Genomic DNA, 22,692 nt, shown 5'->3' with positions numbered 1-22,692 from the left:
TGATAATCATACTGTAATGCAGAGGGTCTCCTGTTCTTTGCAAACAACTCTTATCTCAACCTGACAAATACATGTCTTGGAGGGTATTTATTATTCATAAAGAGTAGCATGGTAAAGTATCTACAGAAAGCCCTTGTCAAGTTTCAGAATTGTTGCAAGCTGTATGTACATGTAATATTTAAGGAATAATATATTTATATAGAAAGTATGTTTTATAGACTTGAAGTAAAAGTTAGTCACTAAGGGACAATACGTCTCTGTGGTGTCCCATTCAAGCAGGAGGGAGTTGTTATGCCACCCTAGTTAGTTGTGATGTAAGGCAAGACTCCGTTGTTTAGCCTTGCTCCATCCTAAAACTGTCAATGGGGGTAAAAAAGGAACATTACAACAGACAAAACCTTACAAAGGCTCAACCTGTCTATGAATAAAGACCAAAGACTGATTCAATATAGGAGAGAGAGGAGAAAGACGCTCTTCCTCCTTTCAGTGAGGAGACATCTTGGGGAGCAGGGATGTTCTTGTGAAAAATTGGATCCTGGTTCCTGTGAAGCCAGACAGCTCTTCAACAGACTGAACTTGGCAGGGAAAACCTACTTTATTAAATAGACAAGGTAACTGTTAATAAGCATAGACCCAGGTTTGTAGGTTTTAGGATTTTGTTTTGTATTCATTTGTTTCCACCACTCTCCGGTTCCTAGTTAACTCTGAATTCTTTTTTAAGTAAACCTACTTTTGTTTTATTGTAAGTGCTCACATATGTGTGTGTATTTTTTTTAAAAAAAATTGTTTTTACAGGAACAGTAGTTTGAGGTAAAACTAGTGAACTGGGGTACACTGCTCCTTTGGGGGCAGAGGATCTGGGATTTCTTTGATTAGCCAGTGACAGGGGCTGGATATCACAGGGAAATGATTCAAAGGGACTCTGGGGTGCACCTGTTGTTAACCTGCAAGGGACAGCCCAGAGGAAAGAGCTCCCTAACACCACCATTCAAGCAAATACCCAGTTACCACAAGCAAGACTTCATTATGTTGGAGGCAGGTGGGTAAAAAGATGACTCTCAATCCTGGGTACCCAGAGACCCATCACACGTACCTCTTAAGTTTATTTGGGGGGTTTGCATTTAATACCTTCCCCCCCCCCCCAATTCTGAGGGGCTTGCCTAAGGGGTCATTGTCGACCAGGTATCCAGTATCCCTAGGTTTCAAGTGTATCCCATATCTTGTGTGGGAGATACCCACATCTCAGCCAAGTGCAAGACCTCAGTTTCTAAAAGTAGAACTAGGAAAAAAATAGATTAAACTTTGGCTCCTCGTGATGGAATACTGCCTCTGACCAGCCTTGGATCCAGGCCTAGATATCACCCCCGCTGTCAAAAGAGCTTCAGTCACCATCAAGATTGACCATTTTGAACTTTTTTTTTTTTTATTCTCATACCCTCCTCACCACTAAAAAGAGTTGTGTGGGTTATTGTTTAGCATGGCAGACAACATCCTACTAAGTCTACACTGTTCAGTAAAGACCAGAAGCGCCTCAACCTCTTTGGGTGTAAAAGCTACTCCTCTGCAACTCTCCAGTTTAGAAAAGAGAATTATCAGTCTCTGCTGGCAAACTATGATCACACCAAATATAGCAAATTCAATGCTTTTTTTTTTTTTTTAAAATGATCATCTTTCCTTCAGAACACGGGAACAGTTCTAGGCTACCATAACTGAGGGTCATCTCTCAGTGAGGACTGTCTTGCAAACTTCCCTACATGCAGTTGACACTGCAGCTTGTTCCATCTCGACTGCTGTTGTCATGTCGAGCATCTTGGCTGCAGCTGTCGGGATTGCCTAAGGAGGTTCAGATTACTGTAGAAGACCTTCCCTTTGATGGACTGACGCTTGAGTGAGTCCACCGACTAATCCTTGCACACCTTTACTGGATTCAAGGGCCACACACAGGTTTTGGTGTTTATATACAACTGCAGATAAAAGAAAATTTAGCAGAGCCCAAATGACACAGAAATCCCATCTGGTCCAATTCTTCAGCTTTCATAGACCAGGCAAACTGCCTAAGAGACCAAGATCTCAAAAGAAGACGCCCCCCCACTAATATCGCCCAGCCTTGTGTCCTCATTGAAACCTCAACTTTGGTGGTGTGGTTGAGGGTTCAGAACATCTCCATCTTGTTAAATGTACCAATGGCTTCAATTTGCTAAGCAGTGCACACTTTCTCTGTGCAGGGCATCCTGATACATGCCTTTAGATTGGTGGTTGCTATAAGTCCTTGCTTCAGTATTGGATCCAGCTCCAGAGCCCCCTCTTTCTTCAAGGGATACCACTCAGGAGTCCCCTGAAGTGAAGCCCCCATAGGCCAATATTCAAAGAAAGAAGTTGCCCATCTTGTGCAGTAATTGGAATTCTTCCAGATGTATATCCCTATGGGTACTCCACTACCTGCCTTCCTTCCCCTTTGCTTTCAAAGTATTCTCTTGCGTGACTTCATGGTAGAGAAGGAGCTGAGGGTGGCTTGCCTGCACAGCTGTGTATATCCTTGGTATGGGGCATGAGGATGACATGCTCATGACTAGGTCAAATGGGCACTGCCAGCTAAAATCTCTGATCATAGGCACATGGGGTCTGTGTGCACCCAAAGTGGAGCACCCATAGGTGAATAATTCCAGCTACTACCCAGGGTGAATAATCTCCACATTTTAAAAACAAAACCCAAATAACTATGTAAGTTAAAATGTCTATTCAGAAATCATGTTGAATTCAGTGTCTCAAAAATATTTCTCTTCTGTTGCAGTTAGTTGGCCAATTTATTGCTAGAGCAGTTGGAGATGGGATTTTATGTAGTACTTACATAGACAGCTACAAAGGCACCGTGGATTGTGTCCAGGCTCGGTAAGTGATTGCTCTTTGTAGTTAGTGTGTATAGGTCAGTTTTTTTTTAAATCCTGAGCAAGCAAACCAGTAATTTGGTATTTTAAAATAAAGTAGGTGTGGCCACTCTCTTCTAGTATAAAAACAAGTCAACAACAACAAAAACCCTCAAAGGAAGTCTGTCACAAAAAAAACGTCCCAGACTTTTAAACCAAGAAATAGTAAACGCTTCTGGCAAACTCAATCTTTAGTATCTAGTTGAATCTGTTTAACTTGGGCAGTAAACTAAATTTGACTAGCATTTTTGCAAACTGAATTCTTACAGTTTAACCTTTCCTCAGCCACTTGAAAAGAGCTTACTAACTTACATTTAAGAAAAATTCTGATCAAATCAGAAACTATTAGGGAGTATTTTGCTTTAGAAAAAGACTGTATATGACCAGTAGGTTAATACAGCGTCAGGAGAAGCAACGTAAGGATTTTGTGAAATAAACAAACAATTAAACTCTTTGCTTCATGCTTAGTGCTGCACAGAGAGTGTCAATCCTTCACATTCTCAGACTTTATCTCGTCCTATGTGGATATGAGGACTCAGTTTCAGAGTCAAAACTGTTTGAAGGAGCAGCCTATGTGCAAGGGGTGGGAGGGAAAAGAGAGTTTGAAAAATTACCCTCAGATTTTGGATACATCATTTTTTGTGTACAGTGTTGACCTTTCAGGCTTGGTTTTCGGAGGTATTGAGCACCCATAGCTTCCATTGACATCAGTTAGTGGTGTTGGTACTTAGTACCTCTGAAAATTAGGCTACTGTTTAGAGCAACAGAGTCCTGTGGCACCTTTAAGACTAACAGATGTATTGGAGCATAAGCTTTCGTGGGTGAGTGCCCACTTCGTCGAATGCATGACGAAGTGGGCACTCACCCACGAAAGCTTATGCTCCAATACATCTGTTCGTCTCAAAAGTGCCACAGGACTCTCTGTTGCTTTTTACAGATCCAGACTAACACGGCTACCCCTCTGATACTGTTTAGGTTACTTAACTTTAGGCACCCAAGTGTGAAAACTTTGTCATTCAGTTATGCAAATCCTTTTACTGTGGTTGAAGGATTTTTGGTTCCAATAATTAAGTATATCCATACATTTAGCATGGCCACCTCCACTTCTGGGACAGATTACTTCTCACCTCACCTAGCCACTCCAAATAGTGAGTACAGTTTTCCATAATGTGACCGGGGGGGCAATTTTCCCCGGGCCTCGCAGGGGCCCCCACGAGAATATAGTATTGCCCCCTTTTTTTTATGGAAGGGGCCCCGGAAATTGCTTTGCCCCAGGCCCCCTGAATCCTCTGGGTGGCCCTGAATGTGACTACGATCCGCCTGAATAAATGACTGAGTACTCCTCCTTGTTCAGCTATATGGTAGCCAATCTGGATCTAGGATTTTTCACATCCAGTTCCTCTTCCCAGTGAGGTGGCAAGCTTCCCTAGTTCCCCTGTCTTTTTAGAAACTCTGTTTGTTGTTCCTCTGCTGAAGCACCATTTTGTCTCCAGACCTCAGGAGTCCCAGAACTCTTTGAACCCAAAGGGAGTAAGCATTCTCCAAGGTAAAGGCACTTTAGGTTTAGCCACATGTTTGGAGACTTAGATTACTAAGCAAATGCAGGGCCTTGAGAGATCCCAGATTTTACCATAAAGGGAATCCAACACACTTTTCCACTGGGTAGAGGAATGTCTGAGGTCCTGCCTTGATAATTCAGGTAGGCCGCCACTACTGTGTGGTCTGTTCCTATCAGAATGTAGCTGAAGGGAGAAGTTGGTGGGGAAGAGAACTTCAGGAAGCTCACCTGATGGCTGTCAGTTCTAGGTTGTCAATATGGACCTTGCATTGCTGAACAGACAGTGTCTTCTGAACTACCTGTGATGAAGTGTGAGCACATCATCTGAGGAGGATGGCATTTGTGATTATGTATATTTGTTGGGTTGCCTTGAAATAAGGGGTAAATTTTCTTGGAGTTGGATCTCCCTAGTCACTTATTGTGGGAAGCTATTACTAGCTGAGTAAAAGAAACTAGACGTTCTGTCCTCCTGTGTCAAATGAGGGAAGGATACTTGATGATGAAGAAGAAGAAATTTGGAACATAGCCTGGCCCACAGAACCAAGTCTTGACATAAGAGAAACTCCTTGTTCTTTCTTCCCTCCTCTGTAGTGAATTTATGTAAATAATTTTCTAACACAACCTTTGCTTTATAGAGCTGCATTGGACCGAGCTACTGTGCTGTTGAGTATGAAAAAAGGTGGAAAGCGTATAGACAGCGTATGGGGATCAGGTGGCGGACAGCAATCTGTAAAACATCTTGTTAAAGAGGTAGCTAATTTGTAAAAAACCTGTCGTGTGTGTGTGTGTGTGAAAGCTCATGCAGATTGACTGGGAGGGAGGAAAGAGATGCATTAACCCTGCACCTAAATCGTATTCTGCTGTTTTGAAATGTGTATTTATTATGAATTAAAGATGTTGACCATTACATTGACTGAAAAGGATGTTTGTCCTCTGTTGGCTTGTTTAGTACTTGGCTTTGTACAGTGAACACCCTAACGATAATACCTGCAATTAAGAGTTTATTATCTTAAAAAGATAGGCTGAGAAATCCAGAGGGTGGGGATGTCTCCCTTTTGGCCTCATGGTTGGAGGGTAGCTTTTTCAGACACTCCAATTAGGATGGGGAAGAAACAGCAGCAAGTTTGAGAGATGTTCCAGATATTAGTAGAAAATTTCAAGGAAGGAGTCTGACTTTGAGGTTGCAAACCTGGCTTAGTTGGAGAATGATAGTGCCAAAGTAACCAAAAATGGGAGAAGATTTGGAGAAAAGAAAAGAAAATTAGTTTGATCTTTGTCATATTAAGCTTGAGTGGCCCATGGGCATTTTATCAAACATTATTTCTAATTCTGGGCTGCACGTTAAACATATATGTGTGCAGACACTGCATGTTTTGAAATGGTGTCTGGATAAGTGTTCAGTTTCATACTATCTGTATAGTTAGACATAACTTCTCAATTTAAGATGTGTGTTTATATCCCAAACTGCAACTAGTATTTTAATAATTTGTTTTAAAATGCATGTCACTAGTTTGTTGCGCGGCTGAGTAGGGGATTTATCAGATTAATTGTAAGATTTTAAACTATACCTAGTATTTTTTTTTTTTTTTTTTTTTTTTTTTAAACAAATCCAATAGATTGATATGTTGCTGAAGGAGTACCTACTTTCTGGAGATGTATCAGAAGCTGAGCGTTGCCTTCAGGAACTAGAAGTGCCTCACTTTCACCATGAACTTGTATATGAAGTAAGACAGAAATCAGACTCCTTTTATTTTTGTAACTTTTTTTAAATTGTGGATAAATATGAGCAGATTCTAGGTTTTATTTCAGTGTGGACATGCAAGTAATGTAACTGAACTCTGAAGTTCAGCTCCTAAATATTAATGGTATCAGATGTCTAAATTCTCTAAGTACAGTGCATGCTACTTGTGCTTGGGTAAACTGTTGGTGTCTTCAGGAAGATGTAGAATTAAACTGTATTTATTACATGAATGGGGCAGTTACAGGATATTTTGTACTGAAAGAGCCATTTCACAGTTGTCTGATGTGGAATAATGGCAAGAAAAATCCCATGCTCCAGTTTTGTAGTTTTGTTAAACCTAGATTTTCTTGTTGGTAGTGCTGTGAGCTATTTATTACAGCAGGTTTCAAGCAGATAGATTGCTCTTTTAATAGGTCTTTACCACTTCTGTTATATTATACAGTCAATCCTTCACTAGTGGAGGATTGCTCCCTGTAGTATACTTCCTAATATTTTGTCTAATCTATTTTTAAATGCCCTGAGAGAGGGAGGAGAGACTATTCCACAGTCTAATACTGCCTTCTGTCAGTACATTTTTGCTGATATTGAACCAAATGTTTCCCTTTTTATAAAGTTGCTCCTTCATTCTCAAGAAGCTCCTTTTGTCTTGGTGTTTTACACCCTTCAAATGTGTGTAAATTTTAATTCTCCATTGTGGTGTCTGTCTGATGCAAATACATGACATCAGAAAGTAGAGCCATCCACACTGCTGCTAACTGATGCCTGAGTACAGGGTCATGTGATTTAGAGTACCTCTAGAAATAGTCCAGAAAGCTTTTGTTCTATCTCTCCTCTTGCCTGGTGGTCTGTATACCTATGGTAACCTCTTCCTTGTTTTCATGCTTCGTATCCTTACCCAAATAATTTTTCCACCACATGCTTTGTTGTTATATTGTAGTATACTAGCATTGAAGGCGCATGTGATAAATACACATTTCTCCATGTGGAAATTTTACAACTCTGTTTGCGGCATTCACTTTTCATTTCTTGTAAAATCTACTTTTAGTTAAACACTTCCTCTTGCTTTATTTTAGGCAATTGTGATGGTTTTAGAATCGACTGGAGAAACAACCTTTAAAATGATGCTTGATTTGTTGAAATCCCTCTGGACGTCTACTGTCATTACTCTGGACCAAATGAAAAGAGTAAGTGTATTTTTCCAAAATATAATTGGAATAGTAATTCACAAAAAAATTGTTGTGTGTTTTCAAACGTCATTCCTGTTTTACACCTTCTCTTAAACTATAGATGGTGATCCATTGTTATCAATGGTACTGCTGTGGTTCTGTTGGCCCTCCAGTGACTTGTACAAATAGGCGATAGCTGATGTTTCCAAGATAGAGCAATAAATGTTGTGTATCAAGGGGGTACAAACGAACTTCAACAGTGTTGTCTTGTGGAGCTGCAGAGTTGAGAATAATTTAAAATATGTTCTAATAACAAGGAAACGTTGAGGTGTCTTACTGAATTATGTGGTTTAATTACTAAAAATTTAAATCTTTCATAATGTTGCAATATAAAATAGGGATGTTTCTATGGATCTTGACCAGCCATTCTTACTGAAGTAGCCTTATTTAGATTTACTTGATTTAAAAAAAAAATTACTTGGAGTATAAAAACAAAATCATTTAGCTATATCTGAACTAAATTGTGGTTCTGCCATAAGCCCTGAACAAGTGACCGCATATAGTTGTGTTGTCCCACACACTGGGAACCACTCTGTGACACATTCACAATCTAGTTTCCGTCTACTCCGCTTCCCTTGCTCTGGGGGGGAAGTGATTTTGTGTTGGGCACAGACTATTCAGCTGTCTGAGCTGGTGTGTTAGGGAGATGCTTAATGATTGGAGGAATGGTAAAACTCCAGAAACGGCTCCCTCTCTGATGTTACTACCCATGAGACTATGCTGTACAGGCAGGTTAGCCTGGTCACAGACAGGTCCTCTGATTTTGGGGAATCTTAAAATTTAGTTCATCTACCTAGGTAATACTGTGTTCTATAGCGTGGTGCTAACTTGCCGCTGAGGTGGTGTAGATTCCTTGAAATTATTTTTAATACTTTTTAAAAATTAATAAATTACTTGGATTATTATAATCCCCTCAGAGAGTATAAAAGGGTAACCCTTTCTTGTAGCAAAATGTGACTTCATTACCCTAATTCTGATATTGCAGGGTTATGAACGAGTTTACCGTGAAATCCCAGATATTAACCTGGATGTGCCACATTCATACTCTATGCTTGAGCGGTTTGTAGAGGAATGCTTTCAAGCTGGAATCATTTCCAAACCACTGAGAGACCTCTGTCCTTCAAGGTACTTTTCATATAATTATAAACAGAGCTGGTATACTAAGTTTGCCTGACATTTCCCATTATAAGACCCTGTCTTCAGTGGCTTAGAACTTTGCCAAACTTTAAGCATTTAGACTGAAACTTTCCATGCTGGGTGTCTGCCTGAGGCTGACTTCTTTTGGAAAATATCAGCCAAAAGGGTAGAGCAGTTGCTGAGAATGAACCTAGGAAATAATACATTGTTTGGTCAATGTTAAAAAATCATGCCAACTTTTTCTTTGGAAAGCTCTAGAGCGCCCATGCTTTGGACCAGGAATTTGAAATTTGGCAGGAGGTGGCTGCTGTGTCAGGGATGTGTCTTTCGCTATCCCTATGAAAATCTGCCCAAATTTGGTCAATTTATAAGCCTTTGAAATCTCATGCTCTTATATGTCTTAGATTTTAACAGCTACATTCCCCAAAGATTCCATCTGCACTTGGCATCCGCCACTCCAGGACTTTCCCTGTAATTGCAGCTCCAGCCTGCTGCAGGCCATGCCTGAACTGAGAGCAGGGAGACAGTCTCAACTGTGTTCTCAAGGAGACCCCCTTTGGGTAGCATGGAGGATGAAGTTGCCTGATTTTTGAATACAGATGGGATAGCAGGGAGAACTGGAAATAGCTGTGTGAAGAGATTTGGACAAGGAATTGGGGGTGGGGCGGGGAATGATGACACTGAGATTCAGTTATGAACTGGGGAGGGAGGTCAGGGATGAGTAATATGAAGGAGGGGCAGCAACTGGAGGCCAGGGTTGTAGGGAGAGACTGATCAGATGAGAAGCTGGGAGTTGGAGGAACTGGAACTGGCTGGGCAAGGAGACCTGCCTCAGTTAAGACATAAAATAGATAATGCTCATGTAATGAGCAGCTATTCGATCTTTTGTTTTATCCTCATTGTTCAGTAGGTGGCCCCATGCCTTATTTCTTGAGCTCTGGGGCATTGAGCTCTTAACACTGTACTCCTCTTTCACTTTTTAAAAAAAGTGAGTTTTGCAAATTTATTCTGCCTATTCACAAGGCATTGTTACTATGGGTTAGGTTATATACTGTATTTTTTAAAGGTCCTTTTTTATTTGATCTGCTGAAAATTAGGTTTCTCATATAGAAATTATCTTCCTGATGGCAATAAAGTCAGTTTGTAAAATTTTAATGAGTTTATTCGTATCCCAGAGAGAGCCAACATCCATAAACTAGGGACTTAAAATTGTCCCTTGTTCTGTTCTTTGAGGAATCAAATCCATTCAGTTTTATACTGACACATTCCCTGGTATAGTTTTTTTTTTTTACATCATTTAAAATTAAAGTTCCATTATACTTCAGTTTTAGTGACTGTATGTAGAAGCACTATCAAAATTAAGTTTTTGTAACCTTTAATTAAACCTCTCATCTCCCCAGATTAATGTTTGCAAAGCACTTTTGAGCTTTGTAATTGGAAGGCCCTATAAAATGTGCAAAGGATTATAACTTTCTGTCCTAGAGATTATTCCTCCCACTTGGGTTTGAGGCCCAAGGACAAGGCAGCATAGGGAAGGATGCTTTGCATGACTTTGTACTATTCCTGCTCTTTGGCTAAATAGAGCCGCACTATCTTGGCTGTCAAGCTAGCACCTTTCTCAGGTTCTAACACTACAAGGAGCCCTAAGAAAGGGAGAAAGAAGTAGTATGCCTGTTAAGAAACTTGAGAGTCAAGTTTTGAAAAGCCTAGTATAAATACAGGGTTCTGTGTAGAATATTCAGATTATGTGGCCTTTTCAGATGATCAAGAATTTGACAGGTAATAGTGCTGATCACCATGTTACTCCCAGGACCTGTGAAGTGGTGCAGGGGATCACTCTAAGCTATAGTAAATAAAGAAAGACTATTGACACGAATGTGAAATTTATAATCTTGTATTTTGTTTTTCCTTACAGGGGAAGGAAGCGCTTTGTAAGTGAAGGAGATGGAGGTCGTCTTAAACTAGAGAGCTACTGAGTACAGAAACCAACTCTTGCAGCCTTAGATGTTTAAAGGGAAAAAAATATATTCTTTATCTAAATTGTAAGAGTTGCTTAGCACAGTTCATATATAATTTTTTAAAGCACTTGTTTTGGGTACAAATCATTTCTGAAATAGTTTTGTAAATTTATATTCAGGAAGGGCATATAGTAGAACAGAACAAGTAACCACATTTCAGTGGTGGTGCCTTCAAATAAGCTACCCTTTTGTAAGTGCCATATGTTTATGACCTAATCATTCCATGTTCTGCATTGATGTCTGACTGTCACTCCTTTCCTTCAAGGACAGTGTTTTTGTAGTAAAATCACTGGTTTATACAAAGCTTTATTATAGAGGGGTCAAGTTAAACTGCTGTAACCTCATTTGGGCTGCTGCTGTTGAAATGCTGTGCTTTGGGAGGAAAAATGGTTATTTCTTTAAAGAATCTAAAAAATGGATTTGGTCATAAGACGTATTCATCTTTTCCAGGGGAACGCACTGATTGGTCTTAAAGACCAGTGCAGTAAAAGGTGTCTGGAACATCTATTTCTCTACAAAACTGGAAAAAATGAACAGTTCTGTAGAATGTATTACAAAATAAATTTTTGTAAAGCTATCCTCTTTCTTTGTTTTTATATAAGCAGTTTTGGAAAGCTCTTTGTGTCCTCTGCAGATAATCTTTGAACCAGGTGCCAATAAAATACATATCTAAAAAGTACCCTTTTGCATAGCATTTTGCAGAGGATTAATGAATACCTAAACTGAAAGGGACATTTTACCAAAGACTTCCCTGAAAATGGGTACAATTTATGCAATCATATCTTTTCTTCAGTGTTAACTGTGCAATTGTGTGGGTTTTTTTTTTTTTTAAACCACAAAATTTCAGTACATACTTGCTACCATGCAGGGCCGACTCTAACTTTTTTGCTGCCCCAAGCAGCAAAAAAAAGCGCCCCGCGCCGCGTGTCCCCCCCCCCCCCCCCCCAGCGCCGCGCTGCCGGAGCCCGCCCCCCGCCGAGCACCGCCGGACCCCCCACCCCCCGAGCGCCGAGCCCCGCGCCGCCAGAGCGCCCCTGCGGAATGCCGCGCCGCGCTCCCCCCGCCGCCCCTTACCAGGTGCCGCCCCAAGCATGTGCTTGGGTGCCTGGAGCTGGCCCTGCTACCATGAAAGTAATTACCTTAGTTATAATGTTTGCGTTTCCAAAATTAACTTGTTTAAGCTCCTGCCAGCCTATTTATTCAGGCTTTTGAAGCTAGTAGCCTCTCCAGATTTATATTTACTCTTTCACCGCTTCTTTTAAAATTGTTTTAGAAAAGGTTTATCTTAAAAAAACAAAAGCCCAACAAACAAACAAACCAACCCTTGGCATTAGATACTAATATGGATTCACAGGGGTATAATGGAAGCTCAAACGTTTAGATGGTATTAACAGTATATGCTATTGTCTACATATAGAAAACAAAGGTGGCTGCCCATATACAGCGCTTGATCCTAAATATAACAAATATAATAATTACAAATTCTGGTGTGTGTGTGACCATTAATGGGCAAGTGTTCCAAATCAGACGGTACTCTTCAATATGAAGCACACACTGTCCCAGTTTCATCCTAGAACTGATATTGTATGCCATTTTGTAATAAGTAAAGCAGCAGCCTGCAGTTCTAGTAAACATTATCCAGGGCCCCTGTATTGATGTATACACCTGTTCCTTTATAAGAGTAATGGAACGAGTAGCTGTATTGGTATTAACTACTCCAAACCTGTTAGAGACTGGGTGGGTGAAGTAAGCATTCAAGATTACAGTAATTGTCTGGTTTCACCCACCTAGTGATTATTGGGCATTTAGTGCACTGGATGAGGTACACCACATGTTGTGATAGGCATGTGTAGGACCCAGGGATCTTGAAAGGTGGAACATGGGGATGCTGAGAAGGTTAATTTTCTTTAATAAATAAATTTAAAAGTTTGGGGGCATTTTTATTTTTATTTAGTGCAGAGAATCAACCCATGGTGCCAGAATGTCAACACTTTCAAAAGACGAGCCTGAGAGCCTAAATTCATAATTTTGATAAACACTAAAAATCCTGGTTTTAACAAAGACCCTGGATTTATGGCTTATTACAACAATCTCCAACCTACTAACTCCACTTTTTGTCCTATGATTACAGGGATGTTAACAGGCCACTTCACCTGGAATGGTCCCTTAGTTTAGCATAAGCAGTTGGCGCATATTCTATCAGTTCCACCTTGTATTTAGCTATGATACCCTGAGTACCTTTCCAGACCTGAGGAAGAGCTCTGTGTAGCTCGAAAGCTTCTCTCTGACCAACAGAAGTTAGTTTAATAAACTATATTGCCTCACCCACCTTGCCTTGCTAATACTCTGGGACCAACATGGCTCCCCCACCACCAAATCTGTTAATCTAGAATATGGTTGCCCAGTGGTGCCTTATATACTTCCAGCATGTTGATTTCAGCTATATTTAGAACTCTGGCAATCAGGAAACAGTGTAAAGGTGCACACCTCCCTTACAACACAACCTTAACTCTGCCCCCTGGAGCTAGTAGCCCCTGGAATAGGACAGGAAGGATGGTGCCACAATAAATTGACATGAAGAATGAATAAGAGACTAGGCCATGGTTTGTGTTACATTCCACTGACTTGAATTGCAGTGTTTATCTGCATTCACTCTGTTTAAGTGCAGCTGAATTGAATGATGGCAGGATTAAGTGGAGCAGGCTGGCAAAAGCGGTCACTGTGATATGAGGAGAGGTACATGTATAGTATGTAGTATGCCTCATTGCAACAGTGAGTTCTGTAGGCTGCCAGTAGCACTGCATAAGGACTGGCAGCAGCCTGGTGCTATACATGACTGGTCTTGAGGGCTTAGTGAGGGGTAAGCAAAGGCAACGTCTCAAAAAAGAATACTTGTGAGACAAAGCTGAAGGGATGGTAACATTCTGCAAATCTGCAGTGGCTTCTCTTTGCTACATTTGACCTAAAGCCAAATATTGCTTCTGAGAAGTGAAGGTGTTACTTTGTCCTACAGTGTGTGTTTTATAGTATCTGTAAGGGTAGTTAATTTCCCTTTTTTTTTTTTTTTTTTAAATAACTTTTCAGCATCCTCATGTTCCACTAACAAGTTCTACTCCTGGCTCTTTTGCCACTCAGAACGCCTTGGCTGCTTGTTGGTCTATTCCCTGGCCTTGTATCAACTGTTCTAGTCTCATCTTTCTATTTGAATGGGGATGGGCACAAGCAAGGACTACACTGCTTGAGCTAGGGAGAGGATGCAGGGAGCTGACAGAGTCAGTGGGGGACATGGTTTAAAGAGGGGGGTACAAATAAGTGGCATAGATGTTGGATATTTGGGGGTGAGATCTGAAGTGCCCTCTATCCCCCTCTGCACTGCTCTTGACCCATTCCTGTCATCCCCACACTCTTGTGCTGCTGTGATCCCCTTTTTTCTCCAGGAACAGTACTAAGTGAACAGGTCAATCTGGAGGGGGAGTACTGGGTTCCTTCCCCAGATCCAGAAGCAGCAGAGGGAAAAGAGACCCTGTGGGCTGAGGAATTGTTGGGCAAGATAGAATGTTTGTATGGGGTTGGGGTATACAGAGATGTCTCCAGTTCCCTTCCTCTTCAAGTGCATCTGAGAAGAGGAAGGTGCCTAATTCTCCTTGCTTCTGCTTTCAGTGATTGAACTACCTGAGAGCAAATTTCTTTTGAGCATCTCTGATTTGTTGTTGAGGGATTATAAAAAAACTTTTTATGGAAACCCTCTTCAAAACCATAGTCATCAAACTGGGCTTTAAAAACACTAGTGCTTGGATGAGCCTTAACACTAGTAAAGATTGTTGAGGGAGGTGGCTGGCCCTGCATGCAGTAGCTGTATGAGAGCACAGCCCTAAGGCTGATCTAGGGGGTGGGAGGAGATGAGACCCACCTCTAGGTGCCTCTCCCTGCTGCAGGAGCCTCTGGGAGTGGGCAGCAGCCCCAGGGGTTCCTGTAGCTAGAGGAGGCTTGTGGAGTTGGCACCAATCTTCCCTGTGCTGCTGGGAGTGCCCCAGCAAAGGGGGCTCCTAGCTGCTGGGCAGGGCTGGGGCAGGCCAAGACTTGCTCTTACCCCAAAGCAGCCCGCAGGGAATCTCTCACTGCTGCAGATAGCTCTGCACCCCTCTTCCCCACACTGTAAAGCACTGAAGGCAGCACAGAAATGAGAGTGGCAATCCCATGCCCCTACTACAACAAGTTTGCAAACCTCCCTCCCCCTGAAAAATCCCCTTTTGGGTCAGGAACCCCACAGTTACACCACCGTGAAATTTCAGATTTAAACATCTGAAAATGTGAAATTTGTCAATTTTCAAATCCTATGGCTGTGAAATTGACAATATTGGCCCCTGAACTTCATAGGGGCCTATGCGTCAGTTAGCCATTTGACCAAATGACCCAGCACCTTCGTCCCCTTGTTCAGAAAGAGGTTTGAGTATGAAGCATGATTACATTACCCTAGTTGTTTGTTAGTATTCATTTAATAGGGGGAAGATGACAGACTAAGATCTTTGACCAATTAGAAGTAAATCTAAAGTAGAATTAAAAATTGTGGTTTTAGGGCAAAAGTTGTGAAAGGTTGCTCCTGCCCAATGAGGGCAAAGCAACATCTGCACAACACATTCTCAGAAAACTGCTGTGGCTAGAGCTTGAACTCAGTTCAACAGTTGCAACATGTCAGCTCGTGCCACCCACTTACCGTGGCAGACTGCCTACAAACTTTCGTTTGCAGCAGACTTACTGCCCATGCACATTTCACTCTTTGGTCATAGATTTGTATCAACCCATGGTGTAGGAGCAAATTTTACCCACTAAAAGGGGGCAATGAATTAGCTAAAATAAATCCTGAAAGGATAAGAGCAGTTGGAGGGTTTGATCCCCCATCATCTCACATGATCCCCCACTCTGGACCATCAACCTTATCCAATACTCATCAGGCACAATAAATTTCAAGACTATTCCAGTAAACATGTGGATTGTAGAGCACTTATGTAGTGCTTTAAACAGTAAACACTGCTTAACCTCTAGCAGAGCTGTGCTCTAACATAATAGTAGACCAGAATGGCCAGGCAAGATTAGTAACATTTCAGAAGTGTTAACTATACATCTGCAGCCTCCAGTAATGAATAAAGTACAGTAACTCCTCACTTAACGTCCTCCCACTTAATGTTGTTGCAAAGTTACGTCGCTGCTCAATTAGGGAACATACTCATTTAAAGTTGTGCGATGCTCCCTTCTAACGTCGTTTGGCTGCCTGCTCTGTCCACTGCTTGTAAGATTCTGTGGAAGAGCAGCAACTTTATAAGGGAGCATTGCACAAGTTCCTCTTCTCCATCTCCTCCCCCTCCCTCCCAGTGCTTCCCCCACCACAAAACAGCTGTTTGGCAGCACTTAGGACTTGGGGAGGGGGGAAGGGAGGGAGGAGCAGGGATGCAGCTGCTCCAGAGAGGAGGTGCAGTGGGGGTGGGAAGAGGTGGGCCTGGAGCATCCCCCGGCAAAGTCAGCACCTGTTCTTCTCCAGGGAAGCTGCTGCTACGAAGGTGCTTCCTAGCCCCCTTGCCTGCAATGGGCTGTGCCTGTGTGGGGTAAGCCAGGGGCACTTCCCAACCACAGCACCGTACTGTACAGTATATAATGCCTTTTGTCTGCCCTCCAAAAATTTCCTAACCCCCTGCATTTACATTAAATCTTATGGGAAAATTGGATTTGTTTAACATCGTTTCACTTAAAGTTGCATTTTTCAGGAACGTAACTACAACATTAAGTGAGGAGTTACTCTAAAGTGAATAGGTTACAAAAAAAAAAAAAAATTAAATACGTTGAGACTTCATGGGGCTTTTTCTTTCTTTCAAGCCAGCATAATTATGGAGCTTTTTAAAAAAGAAATCAAGCTGAGATAAGCTGAAAGCCGCAACTACACAGAAGATAGTAGTAAGCATACTAACAAAAGACTCATCTTAAGCAAAATCTACAGACATTTATATGTAGAATATAAGAAGACATGAGCTAAGAAAGTTTAGTATGGACTTTTACCATTCCTGTACAGCAAACATCACTAGATTAATATACACAAACTAAGGTACAATATTTAGGTGAAATATTTCTTAGAGGGGGTGAACCATCATGCACCCTATTGTTGGCTTTGTTGCTGCTGCTCCCTCTGTGCCACTTCTTGCTGGCGAATTGTCTCCTGTGCGGCTCGCTGCATTTTCTCTAGCTTTTCTAGGGTAACAGATTTTAAAGGCAACAGTTTTGGCTTACATAACACCATGGTAGCCACATCCTCCACTGACAACTGCCCTGAAGTGTAGAAGGAAAAATAAGAATATGTAAATTTCATATAATTGGCATAATTTTACAACCAACTATAAATACATCTCAAATAAGAGCACCAAGTGTCATTGGAAAACCTAGTGTGTATATACAAGATAATACTTAATTTTGGACAAGATAGCATTCGTTTTCAGAAAGAATATACTGTTCTTTTGGGGAAAAGGTTTGCAAAAGCATAAGTCATTATCCTCAACTGATAAAGAAACCAGCTTGTTTTTCAGAAGTGGACCTATAGTCTGATTTTGAACCACAGGAAAAAAAATATTTGTTCAGGAACTGGAAAGTCACATGGCTGAGGGTTGGGACTTTTATATATTCAGATCTGTGCAAAAAATACAGACATCTAGACTATCATTGCTCCTTCTATTTATCTCCTAAAAAATCAAGTTAATGACTAGGAGTCTCAGCTTTCCAATGGTAGCCAAGCAGATTGCTTATGTAATATAATGCCTTATTTCCTCATTTGACAGCTTTCCTGCCTTTCAGTGCCTACATTTTACCAGCACAGCTACTAGAATTCAGTGCTTTACTGTCTGAAAGCAGCCCTGCAATCCCAACGTTCAAACTATATTGGTAGAACTAACAATTAGAATGAAGCTGTGAAAACCATTTTATGATTAAGATGGGGGTGGGATATGGGGAAGGTAAGTAAAACGGTAATCATAATGTGAGCTTCCTTTCTACTGTTTTCTGTCAGGGCTTACAATAGTTTGTAAACACGAATGTATGTGCTTTCAAATGCCCTGACTGGTTAGGGGAAGAGTGATCAAAGTAAAAACAGGATTCCTGCTTTAATTGAGAATATGCGTCCACACACTTCATTGGTCTTGTCTAGGGCTGTGGCTTTGAGAGCTCTCCCAGCGCTGCAGGTACTCCACCTCCGCGAGGAGATTAGTTTACAGCGCTAGGACTGTTTACACTGGTGCTTTACAGCGCTGTAACTTGCTGCGCTCAGGGGGGTGTTTTTTCACCCCCCTGAGCGAGAAAGTTGCAGCGCCGTAAAGCGCCAGTGTAGCCATAGCCTTCATCAGGAAGGTGCGGGGAGTAGCTGGCTTTTGGTTTGCTAGAGGGTCTAGTTGCTGTAAGAGGCAGTGGTTCTCAAACTTTTGTAGGGGTGACCCCTTTTTACACAGCAAGCCTCTGAGAGCAACCCCGCCTTGTAAATTAAAACCCCCTTTTTAAAAAACATTTAACACTATTATAAATGCTGGCGGCAAAGCAGGGATTTTTTTTGGGGGGGGGGGAGGCTGAGAATTCGCAACCCCCCATTAATAACCCTGATCCCCAGTTGGAGAACCCCTGCTGTGACTACCCACTGATTGATAAATCTCGGTGCATGGTGCTTAAGAGAAAACCAAGGCCAGGTCCCTACTCCTAAGATCTTACCACGGGGGTGGGGGGTGTGTGTGTGTCCATCCACCCCAGAGAGGAAGGCCTGGCACACCCGTGCTAACTGAATCGAGCTAGCGCGGGCAGCACGGGGCTAAGCGCCCCAGGAGCAGCCCGCCGAGAAGTCGGGGTACGTGCCCCCCTGACCCCTCGCTGGCCGGCGGTGTGACCCCAGCGCCCCGGGGGGGGAGACGAGGCGGTGCGGGGCTGCGGGCCGGGCGCAGGGAGCACGGCCCTTACCTTGCTTGGGCAGCACCTCCCGGAAGAGGGACTTGCCCTCAGGCATGGCGGCGTCGAACGGCTGCTCCCGGCCCCCGTTGCTAGGGCCCGGGCAGGCCGCAGGGAACCTTCAACCTGCCCGTATCCCTGCGTCAGCACGGCACGCGTACCGCGCGCGCAGCGTCCTGTCGTCACATCGTCATTCACGGTCCCTCCGCCGCCTCCCCACCCCAGCAGCGCGCAAACGCATGCGCGCTGCCCATCGACCCTCCTTGTGCGGGAGGTCTGAACGCATGCGCAGTGGCCCCACAATAACTAGCGCTCCCGCCATGCCCTGCGCTGTCTTGTTCCAGGCGGCCCTGGCGTCGTTGAGAAGCCTGGTCTCTTGTGGGGGGCACTGCATGCTGGGAATTGTAGTCCCACTGCATGCTGGGACTTGTGGTGCGTTGGTGGTTCTACAGCACGTGGGGGGAAGCCTGGTGCTGCCCTGGGCCTGGTGTATGCCGGGGGCACAGTCTGTGGGGTTGCTGGTGGAGGTGAGAGGCAAGCCCAGCACGCCACACCTCCATAATTAACACCGCCTCAGTCTGCCCAGCTTTATTGCAAATGAAGCCTTGCCCCCAGGCTGCTGGCATGTGGCCCTCACTGGGGAGTGTTTAGCAGCCTGGTTCGGAGGGAGCACGCCCATAGCTGTGCAATCTGACCTGCGTTGGTTTTCAGTCTCCCTACCTGGCTTCCAGCTACTCCGGACTCTGCAAGGCTTTTTCTCTTTTGAGAACAGAAAAACCACCCATCCACCTTGAGGGATCCCACCCAGGAGCCGCCCATCCGCCCCTCATAACCCTGGGGTCTGTTGTCGTTTCGGCAGGCTGAAGGCCCAGCATGTAGAGTGGGACCGGGTATTGGCCCTGCCCCCTGCCATGCGATGCATATGGCAGTTAAAGATTTTGATGCACAGCCGCGTGTGTTTGCTTTTTACGAGGAATGTTGGTCGCAAGTGAAAACCAAACCTAGCATATTAAATCTTTTCATCAGGAACCAGCCAGGCACCACAAAATCTGCCCAAACAGGTTAAAAACTGGCCAGATGGCAACCTTTCCTATTTGACATGGTTCTAGAATGTTCTGGAAAAACACTAAGGGGGATAGAAAGCCCTTTGCCTTTAGATCTCTAGTTGAAGCCCAGCCTAGGTTGGAGGCTCTAAGAAGTTATCACTTGGCAGCTTGCTTAATGACATCTACATGAAAGGAGGTGGTGAGCCTCTGCCCAGTTCCTAAGGGACAGGGCTCTGCAGTACAGAAGTTGCCCACCATACTTATCCCGAGGTGTCCCCTCGTTGCCAGCCTGAGAAAACTGAATGAGCCAGGGAACTTGAACTTGACAGCCCTCAGTTGGTTTCTGCCTGTCAGCACTGATGGTCTTTGGTAGGGCAATGTGGAGAAGTCTATATTACCACTGTCCAATCCTGAGAAGTGCTGAGCTTCTGCAACTCCGACTGACATCAACATGAGGTGAGGGTATTCGGTACCTTGCAAGCGCAGGATTTCCTTCTCCAGGGCCATCAAACCAGCCGCTTTCAGTAGGGTGACCAGATGAGAGGAAGAAAATATCGGGACACATGGTGGGGGTGGGAGGGGTCGCTGGCGGAGGAAAAAAAAAAAGCGGAGTGCAACGAAATAGCGGGACAAATTGCGTCCTGACCAAACGTCGGTCGGGATGCGGGACAAACGCCTAAATATCGGGACAGTCCCGATTTTATCGGGACGTCTGGTCACCCTACCTTTCACTGACATCAAGTTCACTCTACACTTGTTTGAAAATATCAACAAGATATTACCCATTAGTGGTTTTTCCAGGATTTCAAATTCTGATCAAAGTTTTAATCTGATGTCCTAGAACTTGTAGTATGAGTGGCGCCACTGTTTAATGTAAAATTTAATTTAAAATGTAATCAAAGGCTGGGGTATTTCTAAATGCTAAAAGCACAAATCCAGCAAAACCAGATTTGCCAGCATTCCTCTCATCACTCAGATACATGCAGGGCCTGTCTGTGTTTTGGAGGATTCTTTATCATTTAGTAGCAACTTTCGTTGAAGAGCAGTTGGAAGTAAATGTGCTAACACAACAGTCAGTAGATGCAGTTTCAGCTTCCTGGCTCTGCATGTGGATGGTAATCAAGTACTAATTCAATTCCAAGCTGAACTGTATTTTTAGATTTTGCTAATGATATTGTTTATATGGCCTGTACACCCTGTCCTTTACTTCAGTAATTTGTAGAGGGAAAAGCTCACATGTAGGAACAGTTAACATTTGTCAACCTGCAGCTAGTATTAGTGACCCCTATAGAAGTAGTAAGAAACAGCAGATTCTGGTAACATTTTTCATAGTGATGTATATTAGCTATGGACAAAGATTTGTGGAAATTATGAACAATGGCACTGTTCAGTGATCAAAAGAGAATGAGGAAAATAATTTTTTCCATAATAAGTTTTCTTTCTGGTTTTGATTTCACTTGGTCATGTTTCCCTCTGCTGACTTGGATGCTGTGCTGTTGGCACATTGGATGATCCTTCGCTGCTATTTCTAATGCATTTGTGGGGTTACAGTGAAACATGTACTAAGAATCCCACTTCCAGTAAGCACCACCATCTCTTCAATAGCTATTTAAAGCACCTGCAAGCATTGATTAAGGACAATTTTCTTTTTCCTTTAAGGCAACTTATACTAGGAATCAGATGGTCCCTCAGGTAGTCAGTTAAGACAGCTTTCACTTTACTTGAAGTTTTTGTCTGTCACATTTGATGCCAGTATTGCAACTTGCAGAGGGCAAGAACAAGCCTTTTACTTTCTGCTTGTTGTGGAGCTGGCCAAAGGTACTGTAATGCTTTCTGCCTTGTTCCAGGGGAAAGGAAAAGTGGATCCATTTTCTATTGTGATCCACTTCTTCCAATTTCAAAATCCCCAAGTCATAATCTTGATATTGATGAAGCTATAAAATTGTCACATTCACTTCAGGGCCTGCCTCTTCATCCTTTGAAGTCTGTGGGAGTTTTCCCATTGCCTTTAATGTGAAAGGTTTTGTCTGATGCCCTAGAATTGCACCCACTGGAGTTTTCCCATGATTTTGAGGAAAACAGGATTGGGGCCTTATTTACCTTGTTTGGGGTCTATTTTAGAAGAGGAAATTTAACACGATTTGTGTAATTTATGAATTTGCAATCTGAAAGTCTAACTGGCACTAATTTTTTAAGTTGGTAAATGGCCCAGTTGTTAGAAATGAACTAGAAAATCTTTATAATCAGATTCTTATACTATGTAGGGTTACCATACGTCTGGATTTTCCCGGACATGTCCGGCTTTTTGGGCTCCAAATCCCCGTCCGGGGGGAAAGCCCAAAAAGCCGGACATGTCCGGGAAAATCGGGGGGGCCGGGCCGGGGGCCGGGCCGGGGGCTTGGGGGCCGGGCCGGGCCGGCGGAGCAGGGCCAGACCGGGCCGGGGGCTCTGGGGCCGGCCGGCGGTGCGGTGCCTGGCCGGGGGCTGCAGGGCCGGGCCAGGGACTCGGGGACTCTGGTGGGGCCGGGGGCTCAGGGACTCCGGCAGGGCCGGGCCCGGGGCTCGGGAACTCCGGCGGGGGCTCCGGCGGGGCCGGGCCGGGGGCTCGGGGGCTCCGGCAGGGCCGGGGGCTCGGGGGTTCGGCCAGGGGCTCGGGGGCTCCGGCAGTGTCAGGCCGGGCCGGGGGCTCGGGGGATGGGCCGGCGGGGCCGGGGGCCGGGCTGGGGATCGGGGGCCGGGCTGGGGACCGGCGGTGCGGTGCCGGGGGCCGGGCCGGGCACCGCAGTGCTGGGCGGGCCGGGGGTGGTCGGCCGGGGGCCGGGCCCGGGGCCGGCACCCCAGGGCCGGGGCCAGCCTGGGCCGCACCTCCTCCCCCCACACTCCCCCTTACCTGCTTTAGGCTTCCCGCGACTCAAATGTTTGCGGGAAGCAGGGGAGGGGGCGGAGACTTTGGGGAGGGGGCGGAGTTGGGGCGGGGGCCCGTGGAGTGTTCTCCTTTGGGAGGCACAAAATATGGTAACCCTAATACTATGTAAATATTAAATTGTAAAGTACAGCTCAGTTTTTGCAAGATGCCA

The 22,692-nt window shown here is 43.9% G+C and overlaps 2 protein-coding genes across 4 annotated transcripts in view; one reads left to right on the top strand and one right to left on the bottom strand.

Annotated features, from left to right (window-relative positions):
- The window catches only part of PDCD4 (programmed cell death 4), a 33,266-nt gene extending 22,085 nt beyond the window's left edge, over positions 1-11,181 (top strand). For all 3 annotated transcript variants that reach the window (XM_054034318.1, XM_054034319.1, XM_054034317.1), the window contains 6 exons: positions 2,792-2,889; positions 5,118-5,232; positions 6,099-6,206; positions 7,297-7,407; positions 8,435-8,574; positions 10,502-11,181. In XM_054034318.1, the coding sequence (XP_053890293.1) occupies positions 2,792-2,889; positions 5,118-5,232; positions 6,099-6,206; positions 7,297-7,407; positions 8,435-8,574; positions 10,502-10,562 (633 nt within the window). In that variant the 3' untranslated portion in view covers positions 10,563-11,181. The remainder of the gene's footprint in view (positions 1-2,791; positions 2,890-5,117; positions 5,233-6,098; positions 6,207-7,296; positions 7,408-8,434; positions 8,575-10,501) is intronic.
- A 5,395-nt stretch (positions 11,182-16,576) lies between these two features.
- On the bottom strand, positions 16,577-18,651 carry BBIP1 (BBSome interacting protein 1). Its single transcript, XM_054035079.1, has 2 exons — positions 18,582-18,651; positions 16,577-16,919 (listed from the first exon to the last, which is right to left on the bottom strand). The coding sequence occupies exons 1-2, from the start codon at positions 18,625-18,627 to the stop codon at positions 16,750-16,752; spliced, it is 216 nt and encodes a 71-aa protein (XP_053891054.1). The 5' UTR covers positions 18,628-18,651; the 3' UTR covers positions 16,577-16,749.
- Between the last annotated feature and the right edge of the window lie 4,041 nt (positions 18,652-22,692).

The sequence above is a fragment of the Malaclemys terrapin genome, chromosome 7, assembly GCF_027887155.1.
Source record: "Malaclemys terrapin pileata isolate rMalTer1 chromosome 7, rMalTer1.hap1, whole genome shotgun sequence".
NCBI lineage: Eukaryota > Metazoa > Chordata > Testudines > Emydidae > Malaclemys > Malaclemys terrapin.
The sequence above is the reverse complement of the archived record's forward strand: the minus strand, read 5'-3'. Positions and strand labels throughout refer to the sequence as shown.

Bases quoted from the DNA above. Each gene is read 5' to 3' on its own strand.
- BBIP1 (XM_054035079.1), bottom strand. From the start codon at position 18,627: ATGCCTGAGGGCAAGTCCCTCTTCCGGGAGGTGCTGCCCAAGCAAG. The intron at 16,920-18,581 runs GTAAGGGCCGTG...TCTACACTTCAG, and splicing joins GGAGGTGCTGCCCAAGCAAG to GGCAGTTGTCAGTGGAGGAT.